We start from the raw sequence: 11193 nt of genomic DNA on the forward strand, positions 1-11193 counted from the left end.
CCACGAGATGCAGCCCAGTGTCAAAGCACACAGCAGGCCCCATGAGCAGTTACATCACAGCACAGCGTAGCACGTCACTGCCAACGGCCAAGGTCAGCCCACATTCCAGATCCACTCAGGGAGCAGGGAATGTCCCATCCTTGCTGTCCTTCCTTCCACATCCTCCTTCACAGAATCATAGAACCATCAGGGTTGGAGGAGACCTCTGAGTCCAACCCTTAACCTGTCACTGCTGTCACTCCTAAACCATCTCCTCCAGCACCAGATCCAGACTCCTCCTGGGATGGTGACTCCTCCACCTCCCTGGGCAACATTCCAGTGCCTAAACACCCTAACAGTGAAAATATTTTTCCTAATATCTAATCTGAATTCAGCTCTGAAACAACTGCATCTTTGGGTGTAACAAGAGGGAGAAACAACAATCTTCTACCACAGCCTCCCCCAGTCCCCGTGTGTCACTGCCTTGTTCCCATCTCAGCCAGACTTCTGTTGTGCATTTTGTTTCATTCTCTTTGAGGAGACTTTTCTCCACACGTAATTGGCTTGGCAACCTCGACAATACTTCAGGAGACAAAGCAATTTCTCCTCTCAGAAGCTTTTTGCCATTCTGTGTAGGTGTCATTAAATCTGATTTCTCCTTTCACTTATCTTGGATTTGTCACATTTTCAACATCCTCTTAGTTCTGCAGATAAACATCAGGTTTATCTCTGAACTGCAGCTCTTACTCAGGTGCCACCCTCATAAATCCTCCTATCAGATCCACAAGTACAAGCACACATATTTGTAAGCACAGTTGAAGAATGCATGACCTGCTTGGAAAGACAAGTATTTTGGTTCCTAAGAAAGTGACACTTTGCCTATCCAGCCTGGATTTAATTATCTCTTGGGTGGGTGTGAACACCTGGAAGTCACTTCAGAAAGAAACCAGAACAAAGTCTAGGAGTGATCAGTGTAAGAGAAGCCTCAGGTTTATGTCACTATTATCTTTACCTGCTTTATTTACACATAATAATTCTATTTATGGTTACCAGAATTACCTCAAGAGCAAGAACATCTCGATCCTTGCCAGGCTGTTACCTTTGCTCCCTGAGCAAGAGAACTACAGAGCTCACACTGCCCAGACAGTGTGAACTGGGTGGCAGAGCAGCACTTGGCTGGCACCTGAGGGTCTTGTGACAGCACAGATGACTGAGCTTTGTTAGGCAAATTCGTGAATGAAAGGGCTATAAATTGATACTGGAAGGAGTAGCCAAGGATGCACTGGGCAAGCACTGGCACAGCACTGCTGCCTGCTGGGGCTGGGGACAAGGGGAACAGGGTACAGGACTGGTGTGCTCTCCCTGGCACTGGGTGAGCCACTCAGTGTGGAACTCCTCACCAGTCTGCACCAAATTCTTCACCAGTCTGTGTGCCTGGGGTAGGTGAACTACTGAAGAGCTCCAGAAGTGATAGCATCCATGAAAACCATGCCAATTTAGCTAGGATCCTGGAGGTTTGGTCCACTGGGCTTCCTCTGCACTGTCAGCTTGGTCGTCCCACATTTTGGAGTGTTAGAATGGGCAGGATTCAACTAAGCACAAAATCACTCCCTCAGTCTCTCTCTTCCCTCTTCCACCTTGGCTCTGCTCGCCACTTGCTGCTCTGCCACAATCACCCTTGCTCCAAGGTGGTCATTTTTAACTCAAAACCAGCTAAAATCTCTCACTCCAGAGAAAGGGATTTTAACATCGCTGATGTTTAAGGGGAAAAAATATGCCAACCCTGACAAACAACATATGCCAGCCCCAGAATTCTCAAAGGACTGGAATTGGACTCATTAGCAGAGGCCTGAGATTACATAATGGAGTGATCTTCTTCACTTTTGCCTGAATATGCACGTTGAAAAATGCCATCATTTGCAGCATTGTGTTCAGCTGAATAAACTCCGTGTTTGTGCAATCTGCAAATATTGGCTCTCCACAGTTGTGGTATTTGGTTTCTCAATCTCATTACCCCCTTTAGAATAATCTTGAATTGCGAAGGTATAATTTTTTGAACATACATCATGGAAATGGAATCTGTTTTCCCGTTAAAAATGGAAACAGCCTGAGATTTCAGCCCTGTTTGCAATTTGAGCAATGGAAGTTCCCTGCCAGAGCCACTGCAAGTTGTGCTGTGCATGGAGCAGGCCGAGGGAGGCTCTAATTTGTACCTCTGAAATCCTTCAGAAGGGATACAAGCTCCAGAGCTATAATTAATCCATTCTTCTAAAATTACCCCCAGAATTCAATCTGCCTGGCTGCAGAGAGCCACAGGGATCTTTTGTTGGACTAGTAATGTGAGCCAAGGAGATAATGGGGAGTGAGGTGCTGATAAAGGCAAGGTATGAGTGTGGCAGAAACAAACCTGACCCACTTCACGGCCTGAATGCTGATCAGCCACTTCTGACGTCAATGCATATTTTACTGTCCACCAGCAAGACAAACCAGCACTACAACCTCCTTCAAAATAACAGTCTCTGCTACCTGGGCTGCTTCACACACAGAGGCTTTGCCACCAGCATGGCCTGAGTGCTGCACACAGCTCCGAGGCAGTTCTGGGGCTGCAAGTAGAGAGCAGCTCATTATTCCATCCTCAAGGCCAGGCTGGATTTAACTGCCACAAGTGCACAGATGTTTCACTCACAATGAGCAAGTTGGATTCAGTGGCAGCTCAGTGTGTCAGTGATCAGGAACTGAAATCAGCCCCTCTGATCCCCTCAAGACCCAGCAAAAGGTGAAGGTGACACAACCAATCCAGCTCTCCATGGGAAGAACCAGCAAGGTTTACCTTGCCAGTGCTAAACTAAGCAAATTCAGTGTCAAACCTCTTCCTGCTGCAACCTTCTCAGGAGATGTTTGATCCCTTTAAAACCTTCATTTTTAGTACTTCTGCTAAAACTTGAGGGTTTTGCTCCTAACCACTGGGACATCACTCCCAAAGCTCACACCTCAAGGTCTTTACACAGCCTCTGTTTCTTGCCCAGTTACTAAGACTGAATGATCTTTTGAACTCTATCTATGCCTTTCCTTTCAGAGCAGTATGAACACTAACTATTTCAATCCAGACTCCTTGTTCAGGTCTCAAGGGTGACACTGTCAGCAGCTCACAGTTTTAGGGTCTTATTTTTCAATCACAGTCTATTCTCCTGCTGGGTGAAATACAGAGGTAACTTTATGCATGTTTTGGTATCTGACTAAACATTATCATATTGTAAAAGCTTCAGCAAAACTCTTAGCAGCATCAGAGTGAATCAAGAGGTGCATTGGAAGTTGGGAATAGCCTGGAATGGCTGTGAGTATATCCCTGTGGGTATTTCATAGTGCAAGGGAGAGCCTCATGCAGTGCTGGGGCCCAGTGCAAACACTGACAGTGCAGAGCTGGAGCACAGGAACTCATCAGTTACTGTGCTGATTTTCAATTCTTAGAGTAATTCCAATTAGAGGCTAATTCCAGCTCTCTGAGCTGGGATCCTGCCTGCCCTCTGCTCTTCCACAGCTTGACAAATGAGCTGTGAGGAATATCAATGACTGGCAGAGGCTGTTCCCAGGGATGTGCAGAGCACCAGGTACCTCCCAAAGCACAGAGAGATGTCCTGTGAATTCATCAGCTCCTTTACAGGAAAAAATCAACTGACTCAGCACAAAGCACCACAAAGTCCTTAGCATACCCTTAGCTTTCCTCCAGCTACTTTCCCAGCCAAGCTGGACATGGGAATTGCCATCAGTCTGATAAAGCTTTGACAAAGAGCCATGGAAGAAATCAGTGCCAGTTAATGTGATCATTTGCATACAGACCACCTGTAATTAACTCTCTGTAACAGAGAAGTAGAGCATGAGAGCAGCTGAGACAAGGAGGAAGGAGACAGCAGCAGCTGATGGAATCTGGTGACTCCCATTTATCAGGGCTTTTACTTGAGTCCCTGGGGAACCTGAGCATTGAAATTCCCTGTGACAGAGCAGTTCATGGCTCTAACCTTTCTTTGCTTAACAGGTCCCCTGAGATGCCTTTGAAGGAGTGTTTGTGTGAGCCTGTGTCATGCTCACACTGCAGTGTTCAGGGGGGCAGGGACCCAGGAAAGGAATACCTCTGGGTACAGCTCTGTGCCAGCACAGCTGAGACCCCTGAGGAGCCCTGAAAAACTGTGCCAGGCTGAGCATGACAAGCTACAGAGCAGAACACTGATGTGGAGGGGGAGAAGTGAGAAGGCAGAGAATGTGCTGGTGAAAATGGGGAGAAGGTGAGGGAAGCTCAGGGGAAAAACAGCACAAAACCTTTCTTCCATTTAGTTCAGTTACTCAGAGCAAGTGGGTGACTTGCAGCCCTCAGACACACTGTTTACTGAAGGCATACATTGTCCTGGTCAATAAATTGTCTGTCAGCCATAAATCTGATTGCTCTGGGTCAAATCTGGTGCTCTGACAACTGAGAGCTGCTGGAGAGAAATGCAAGTCTGAAAGGAGGAAAGGAAAAACCCTCCACAAATGGGAGTGCTGATGAACCCACCAGGCTCAATGAGGTATCAAAGCCCTTTCACCATATCAGAAGGGCCAGGAAGGAAGTGAAAGGGTAAAATAATCCAGCAATGATCAGAAATGTTTTGTCACTTTACTTTTCTCAGCCTGACTGGCTGTGGAGTCACTTCCTTCCCAGAACAGGCAACCTCACTGCTTCAAAACCAGCTGCTGGCTGCTCTCAGCCTGCCCTTGCTGCTCCTGTGGCAGTGATGTCTTGAGTTCAACAGGCCCCAAATCCATACATCACCTCCCCAAACCAAGATATTCCCTACTTCTCCCATTTCCAGTCTCACTGGGCTGAAATCAGCATGGAAGGATTGGTGGAATTGGAATGAAAATGATTTCCATTGCTAGCAACATCTGCTGTGTCTAAATTTATAATTAAAATGAAATCATGCATGCAAAAAGCAAAAGAAATCAATAAGCTTCCATTTGAGTTTTCCTTCTGTTGAGAGAAGTTATTTGATGAACTCTGCTTTAACCCCAACATCTGGCAGCATCACAGACGTGTTGTGACACCCACAAGAAATGTCTGCAACTCTACAAATTATTCCCTCTTTTTTTTTCCTTGAAAGTATAATGAAGCTAATGTAAGAAATATTTTAGCTACATGCACTGTGCTGTCCATCACTTATCACCATAAGTATCACCACTGGGACTTAAGCAAAACAGGATGTCTTGGGCAGCAGCAGCAGCTGAATTACCAGAGGAACCTTCACAAAAAGGTCTTGTTGGATCTCGTCTGCATTTACCTGCTATTTTGATGTTCATGTTGTTGTCAAGCAGCAGATTTTCAGCCTTCAGGTCACGGTGCACAATCTTCCTGCCATGGCAATACTCCACTGCAGACAGGATCTGCCAGAACTTACGCCTGGCCTCGGACTCGCTCAGGCGGCCGTGGCTGGCCAGGTAGTCTGTGGAGAGAAACCAGGGGCAGCAAGGGACAGCCTCAAATGGCATGGTTGTTATCCTGGGCTGCACTGGGAAGGGCAAGGCAGGTGATCCTGCCCCTCTGCTCAGCCCTCCTGAGGCACATCTGGAGTGTTGTGTTGTGTTCTGGGGCCTCAGGACCAGAGGGACATGGAGCTCCTGGAGCAGCTCCAGAGTGCTGTGTCCAGTTCTGGCTCCTCAGGACCAGAGGGACATGGAGCTCCTGGAGCAGCCTCAGAGTGCTTTGCCCAGTTCTAGACTCCTCAATACTAGAGAGACATGGAGCTCCATAAGTTTCATTTATCCTCAGGAGCAAACCCAGGGGAGCAGCAGCTCTGTGAGTCTTAGCAGAAACAGCTTCTAGAGCCAATTCTATCTCTTAGGAGCATCAGATCAAAGAATGAGCTGCCAGGATGGGTTTAGGATGACCTTCAGCATGCTACAAAGAATGTAGGGAATGGCCAAGGAGCAGCAAATGATTATAGATTCTGTACCCAGTGATCAATCATCTGTTCTGAGGTGGTTGTATGCTCCAAGCAGAATCACCTTCCCAGCACAACTCCCCAGCAGGAGACCTGCCTTTGTCAGCTTGTGTTTTGTGGCATTTTGTAGTAAAATACGACGGTATTTTCATTTAAACTTTTCTTTCTTTACGATCAAATCTGATCTCTGGGACCTGCAGACCTGGAAACTCTCCTCAGAGCTTCTAACCTACCCAAGGCTTCAAACGCTTTCATCTGGTTTAACTTGGCACAGCACAAGAACAAACACACGCCTGGCAGTGAGGGGAGATCACAATATTTGCAAGCTAAATATCATTCAGTCACAAAGTGACTGACAAATCATATGATATCAAGGTGAAGTCAGATATCAAAGGCACAAACTAAATTACCCTGAGCATGAGCCAGCCCAGGGAGCTGTTAATCCAGCGTTTGTTAGCAGTGCAGCACACACCAATGAATCCAAGCTGTCCTTTGCTCCATGGCTTTGGCCTGTCAGGGTTTATTTAAAGGTTCCAAACCACCTTGGCCACTTGAGGATTCCACCAGGTCTCGCAGCCTGCGTGGAACAGGTCATTTATGCTGCAATCACCACTCTCTGTGCTGGAGGAGCAGAACACACCATGTCTCACTAAGGGCTGGATCCTGTTTGTGCATTAACCAGAGTGCAAATAGGAAAGGCTGGGAATGGGATGCAGGCAGTGTGCCAGTCCCTGGGCACAGAAACCACTTCAAGACAGCAGAAATGAGGGGCACTGAGAATGTGGACACCAGCTGGACTCTGTTCCTCCTCCCCAGACATAGAGAGTGGCAAATCCATACACAGCAGAATGTCCTCAGTTACAAAAGCCACTCAGAAATCACTCTAACAATCAGGAAAAAGAATGAATTGAGAAAAAAACTGGATAGAAATAAGAAGTCTCAAATAATAGACCCCAAAAGATCCTTAGCTGCACAGAGACCAACATGCATTCAGATGCTGAACATGAAATGATTCTCTTCTTACCGAAAATTTCTCCATTTTTGGCAAATTCTGTCACAAGGTACAACATGCTTTTGGTCTCCATCACCTGTTGATGGAGAAATCACACATGAGATTGCTTGTGGGAAGAGCACAAAGCAGACAAACACCCAAGTGGAGCCTCATTTTCATGGTTCTCTTCTGCTAAAGGTATGAAAGTCTTTGCCTTGCTCCAGAATGGAAAGATTCACTGAAAGTGACAAGTCCTCCACTTCAAAAAGTCATTTTGGACTTGCCTTCAGTACAGCACAACAATTTCAACACATTTTGGGCCTATTCAGCTACCTCAGTACAACAGTTCAGCATCAGCTGCCTGTGGACAAGACCTTGGTGGATTGGATATTTGCATTTTATCTGGGCACAAGCTTGAGAGCACCAGAGGAACTGATCAAACAAGCTCCTTTCAGAGGGCAAATCCTGAAAGATACAGTGAGAAACCAGCAGAACTACCAGAGAACAAGACAAGGAGGTGGAAGTTCTTCAGCTCCTCCTGCACCTTTGTTTAAAGCAGCTGAGCAGATCCTGACTGCAATGTCTGTATCAAACCAGTTTGGAAAGTGTTTTGAACCAGCCTTTGGAGGCAGGAAGCTGCCACAGCTTGGGGATTACATGGATATGGATCCATTCTAAATCTCACCATTACCCAGCTCTGACAATCCTCAGTGGCTCCTTGGCATGAGCCAATTCAGCACCTCACAGTGCAGTGACCAGTGAGACAACCTCAGGGCTGTTTTAGCAATAAACTCCTCTATCCCAGTGCACCTTTCACCAGCCAATCCCCCAGCAGTGATGGGCTAAGCACCACAGAACAATTCCCCTCTCTGCCAGTGTTCTCCAGTCACTGAGCTGTTCTCAGACTCTGCCCTACCATTTCTGTGTGTTGTCCATCATTCAGAAGGAACTGTGGGAGATATTGCTCAAACTGGTTAGCAATTTAACTCCCTAACATCACTTCTACTTGGGGAGTGAGTGTTTTAAAGCTGAAGGGCCAGTCTCTTTCCAGAGGATGAAATTAAAGCTAAACTAGTCTGAACTGGGATCTTCACCTTTATTCAGCACAGGTCCCAGTCCTTGTGCTCAGTTTGCCTTTAGAGACATCATCAGGTCCAAGTCCTTGTGCTCATTTGCCTTTAGAGACATCATCAGATGAACTTAAATTCAATGTTCTAGCATAAAGAAATCACCATGTGCCTGCTGAGTCAGGAGTATTTGAGACAAGAGTGTGTGTCTCTGTTTGTTAAACACTAACAAGGAGATCCCAGAGGGAATATCCTCAGGAAAGCCTTGAAGGCAAGAGTTAAATAAAGCAGCAATGCCAACAACCTCCAACTTTTTGCCTTATGCCAGCAGGAACAGAGAATGGAGCAGAAGAGACACAATATAAACCAAACCTACATTTAAAACTATGTGTACTGAAAAAAAAAAAAAAAAGAAGGCATAATTAAAAACCTTCAAGAGTTTTCCTTGTCTGAAGAATTCAGCCAGGAGCAAAAGAGATGGGGGAGAAGGGGGAAAAGCCACCACTGCCCCTACCTGGTAGAGCTTTATGATGTGTGGGTGATCAAGCATCTTCATTATCTGCACTTCCCTGTAGATCTTCTCCAGATTCACAGCATCCAGCTGAGACTTGTCAATGATTTTTATTGCCACCTGCAGACAAAGTGCAAAAGTGAGATTCAAACTCCCCAACGAGTCCCTCATTAGTTTATCCTCATTAGAAAAGGAATAATGCAAGCCCAGAGAACTGGAGGCTTTCCCAGGGTTCAGGAATACTAATGCCACACTCCAAAATGCAGCAGGACAGCACTGAACGTGTCAGGAGTCTCAGTAAGTGGCTGCAGGACTATTACCCACAGCAGCATGGCAGAAAAAGCAAGTTTTCCATGGAATGGAGCCACAGAACAGGGCAGGGAGGTCACTGCTCCAGGTGCACAATGTCCTGTGTCAGCAGCAGGTGGGAACAGTGGCAAAAGGTGTTCAGAAGCCTAATGTGTCCATTGCTGGAGTCAGTTTAAATCCCACAAGTGCAAAATGGTATTTTAAAGTGAGCAGAACTGTTGGCTCGACACAAATAGCCAAACTGAGGAGGATCCATGTAGGCTCAACATGTTCAACTGTAATGAATATGCTGCTCCAAAAGGACATCTGCAGGTCATCCCTTCAGAGGAGAAACTATGGATACATTTAGCAAACCACAGAGAGAAATTTTTTTCTAATGTATAACATCTACATAATTGTAGAGATAATTATACCTAATATCTCAATTAATCTAGAAAACAGATCGTGGTCCTATTGACCTTGTTTTCAGCCAGTCCCTGCAAAGGGAAGGTAACATGTTAGGAGCCTAAAGAGCTCAAAGCCAAGACATGGAAAAAGCAAATCTAAACCAAAAAGAAAGTAAAACGTTGCCACTGTAAAAACCATAACAACACCAAAGAGCACTGAGTTATCCCTGGTGTTTATCCGCCCTGACTATCACATTATTAATGCTGAAGCAGGAGCAAACAATATAAGTCACACAAATGCTTCCAATTATAACAGCATTTCACAAACTGCTGAACATGGGAGACAGCTGCTGTGCAGGAGACAGGAATCCACGGGAGGTGAACCTCATTATCTGCACCAACACTGATTATGGACCCACCTGAATTCACAATTAACTACTTATTGACTCGTCTCAGGCTGCTCTTGCTTGATAACCTCTTTAAAAGTCACTTGTCTTCCCCAACCACCAGAAAAATAAGATTTTGCTCTGAGAGAACGAACTGTAATCAGGGGAAATTTAGGTTTGCTTGTAAGATGCAGCAGGCACTGAGAGAGCTGCAGCAGAACAACACTGTTAGCCAAAGCAAACACACAAAAACTTTCTTCAGAAGAGAAGTGTGGGACTAGTTTTTAAACAACGTCTACAAAACTTAGGCAATGTCTTTTAAATCACATAGGACTCACTAAACCAGTTTTATCAAAACCCATTTATGGGGATACTGCTATGTCCAGTCATTAAAACAAGCAAAAAAGATTCACATCCTACAGCATTTAGACCACGAATGACAAGTTATTCCACAGCCTTTACTGTTCAGAGCAGGAAGCTGAGGAGCACAGGGAACAGAGATGCTCAGGGAATGGTGATGCTCAGGGAACAGAGATGCTCAGGGTGGCAAATCCCATAGAATGCCAAGTCTCCCTTTGAAGGTTTCTGTGTTTTCACTATGAAGACACAAACCATACAAACCAAATATGTGAATCACCTCCTTCTGCTTCTATTTGTTCTCCCTTTCCTTCCAGCCACACTTGGGGTTTGTACAGACCTTGGAAATATAACCTTGGTAGGAATCAAATGTGAGCAATGCCATGTGGCAGCAGAGGATGCAAACACTCAGCCATGAGCTTCAGCACAAAGCAGCACTCAGGCACACACCTCTCAGTCTCCCTGGCCTGCTTTGAGCTCACACCTCATAAAATGACTCCTGGTTATTGTTGATTTTTTGCAGGCACATTTCTAAGCCTACCCAGAAATCACTTCCCTAGAAAGCTACAGAGTGTCAAAGCAATCACAACAAACCACCAAACCCAGACCCAATCCTCAGACATCAGGAAATGTTTATTGCAAACAACATGTGTCACTTTTCTGCCCTTCCTCTAAGCCGTTTTGCACACTCTCTGCAATCAACCAGAGGCACAAACTGGTTTCTCCTTCCTTCTCCACACCTCTCCCAGTTTGTAGCTGTTACTTGGGTGACCTCCAGATTCCAGAGGACTGGAGCCCATGGTTTATTTACCCCCCAATGAAAGGATTCAATCTGACATTCCTATCACAGAGTGGTAATGCATCTCCCACTCCAGGTATCTCCAGTCTGGGAGATAAAGAACTCCAGAGATCTCAGGCATTATCCTCAGTGCTGCAGTTCTCAGCTCCTACAGCCACAGAGAGTTCAGCAGTTCTTAACTTGGGTTTCCCAGATAACAAAAGTATCCATTTCCCCAGAAAAACCAAGATAACTCATCTGTCCTTCTTCAGTTTGAAAGATGAATTACTTCCAATTCCACTTCAGTTTGTGCCTACTGCAGCTTTATGTTTCCCAGGGTTAATCAGACTCTGCAGCTATGTAATCATGGCAGTTACTCAGAAGTCATTTCATACAACTAAATAAAAATAAGCATTTTTCATCTTTACATAGTTAAAATCCTCGAGCAGCTCTTACTTCC

The 11193-nt window shown here is 45.5% G+C and overlaps 1 protein-coding gene across 1 annotated transcript in view; it reads right to left on the minus strand.

The window, feature by feature from the left end:
- Positions 1–8637, minus strand: part of LOC103807758 (serine/threonine-protein kinase SIK2-like) — a gene marked incomplete at its 5' end in the record, with an annotated part of 20526 nt that extends 11889 nt beyond the window's left edge. Inside the window, 3 exons of the mRNA XM_009080504.1 lie at positions 5289–5450; positions 6973–7036; positions 8521–8637. Coding sequence (XP_009078752.1) covers positions 5289–5450; positions 6973–7036; positions 8521–8637 — 343 coding nt within the window. The remainder of the gene's footprint in view (positions 1–5288; positions 5451–6972; positions 7037–8520) is intronic.
- Positions 8638–11193: the final 2556 nt, after the last annotated feature.

The sequence above is a fragment of the Acanthisitta chloris genome, unplaced genomic scaffold, assembly GCF_000695815.1.
Source record: "Acanthisitta chloris isolate BGI_N310 unplaced genomic scaffold, ASM69581v1 scaffold41158, whole genome shotgun sequence".
NCBI lineage: Eukaryota > Metazoa > Chordata > Aves > Passeriformes > Acanthisittidae > Acanthisitta > Acanthisitta chloris.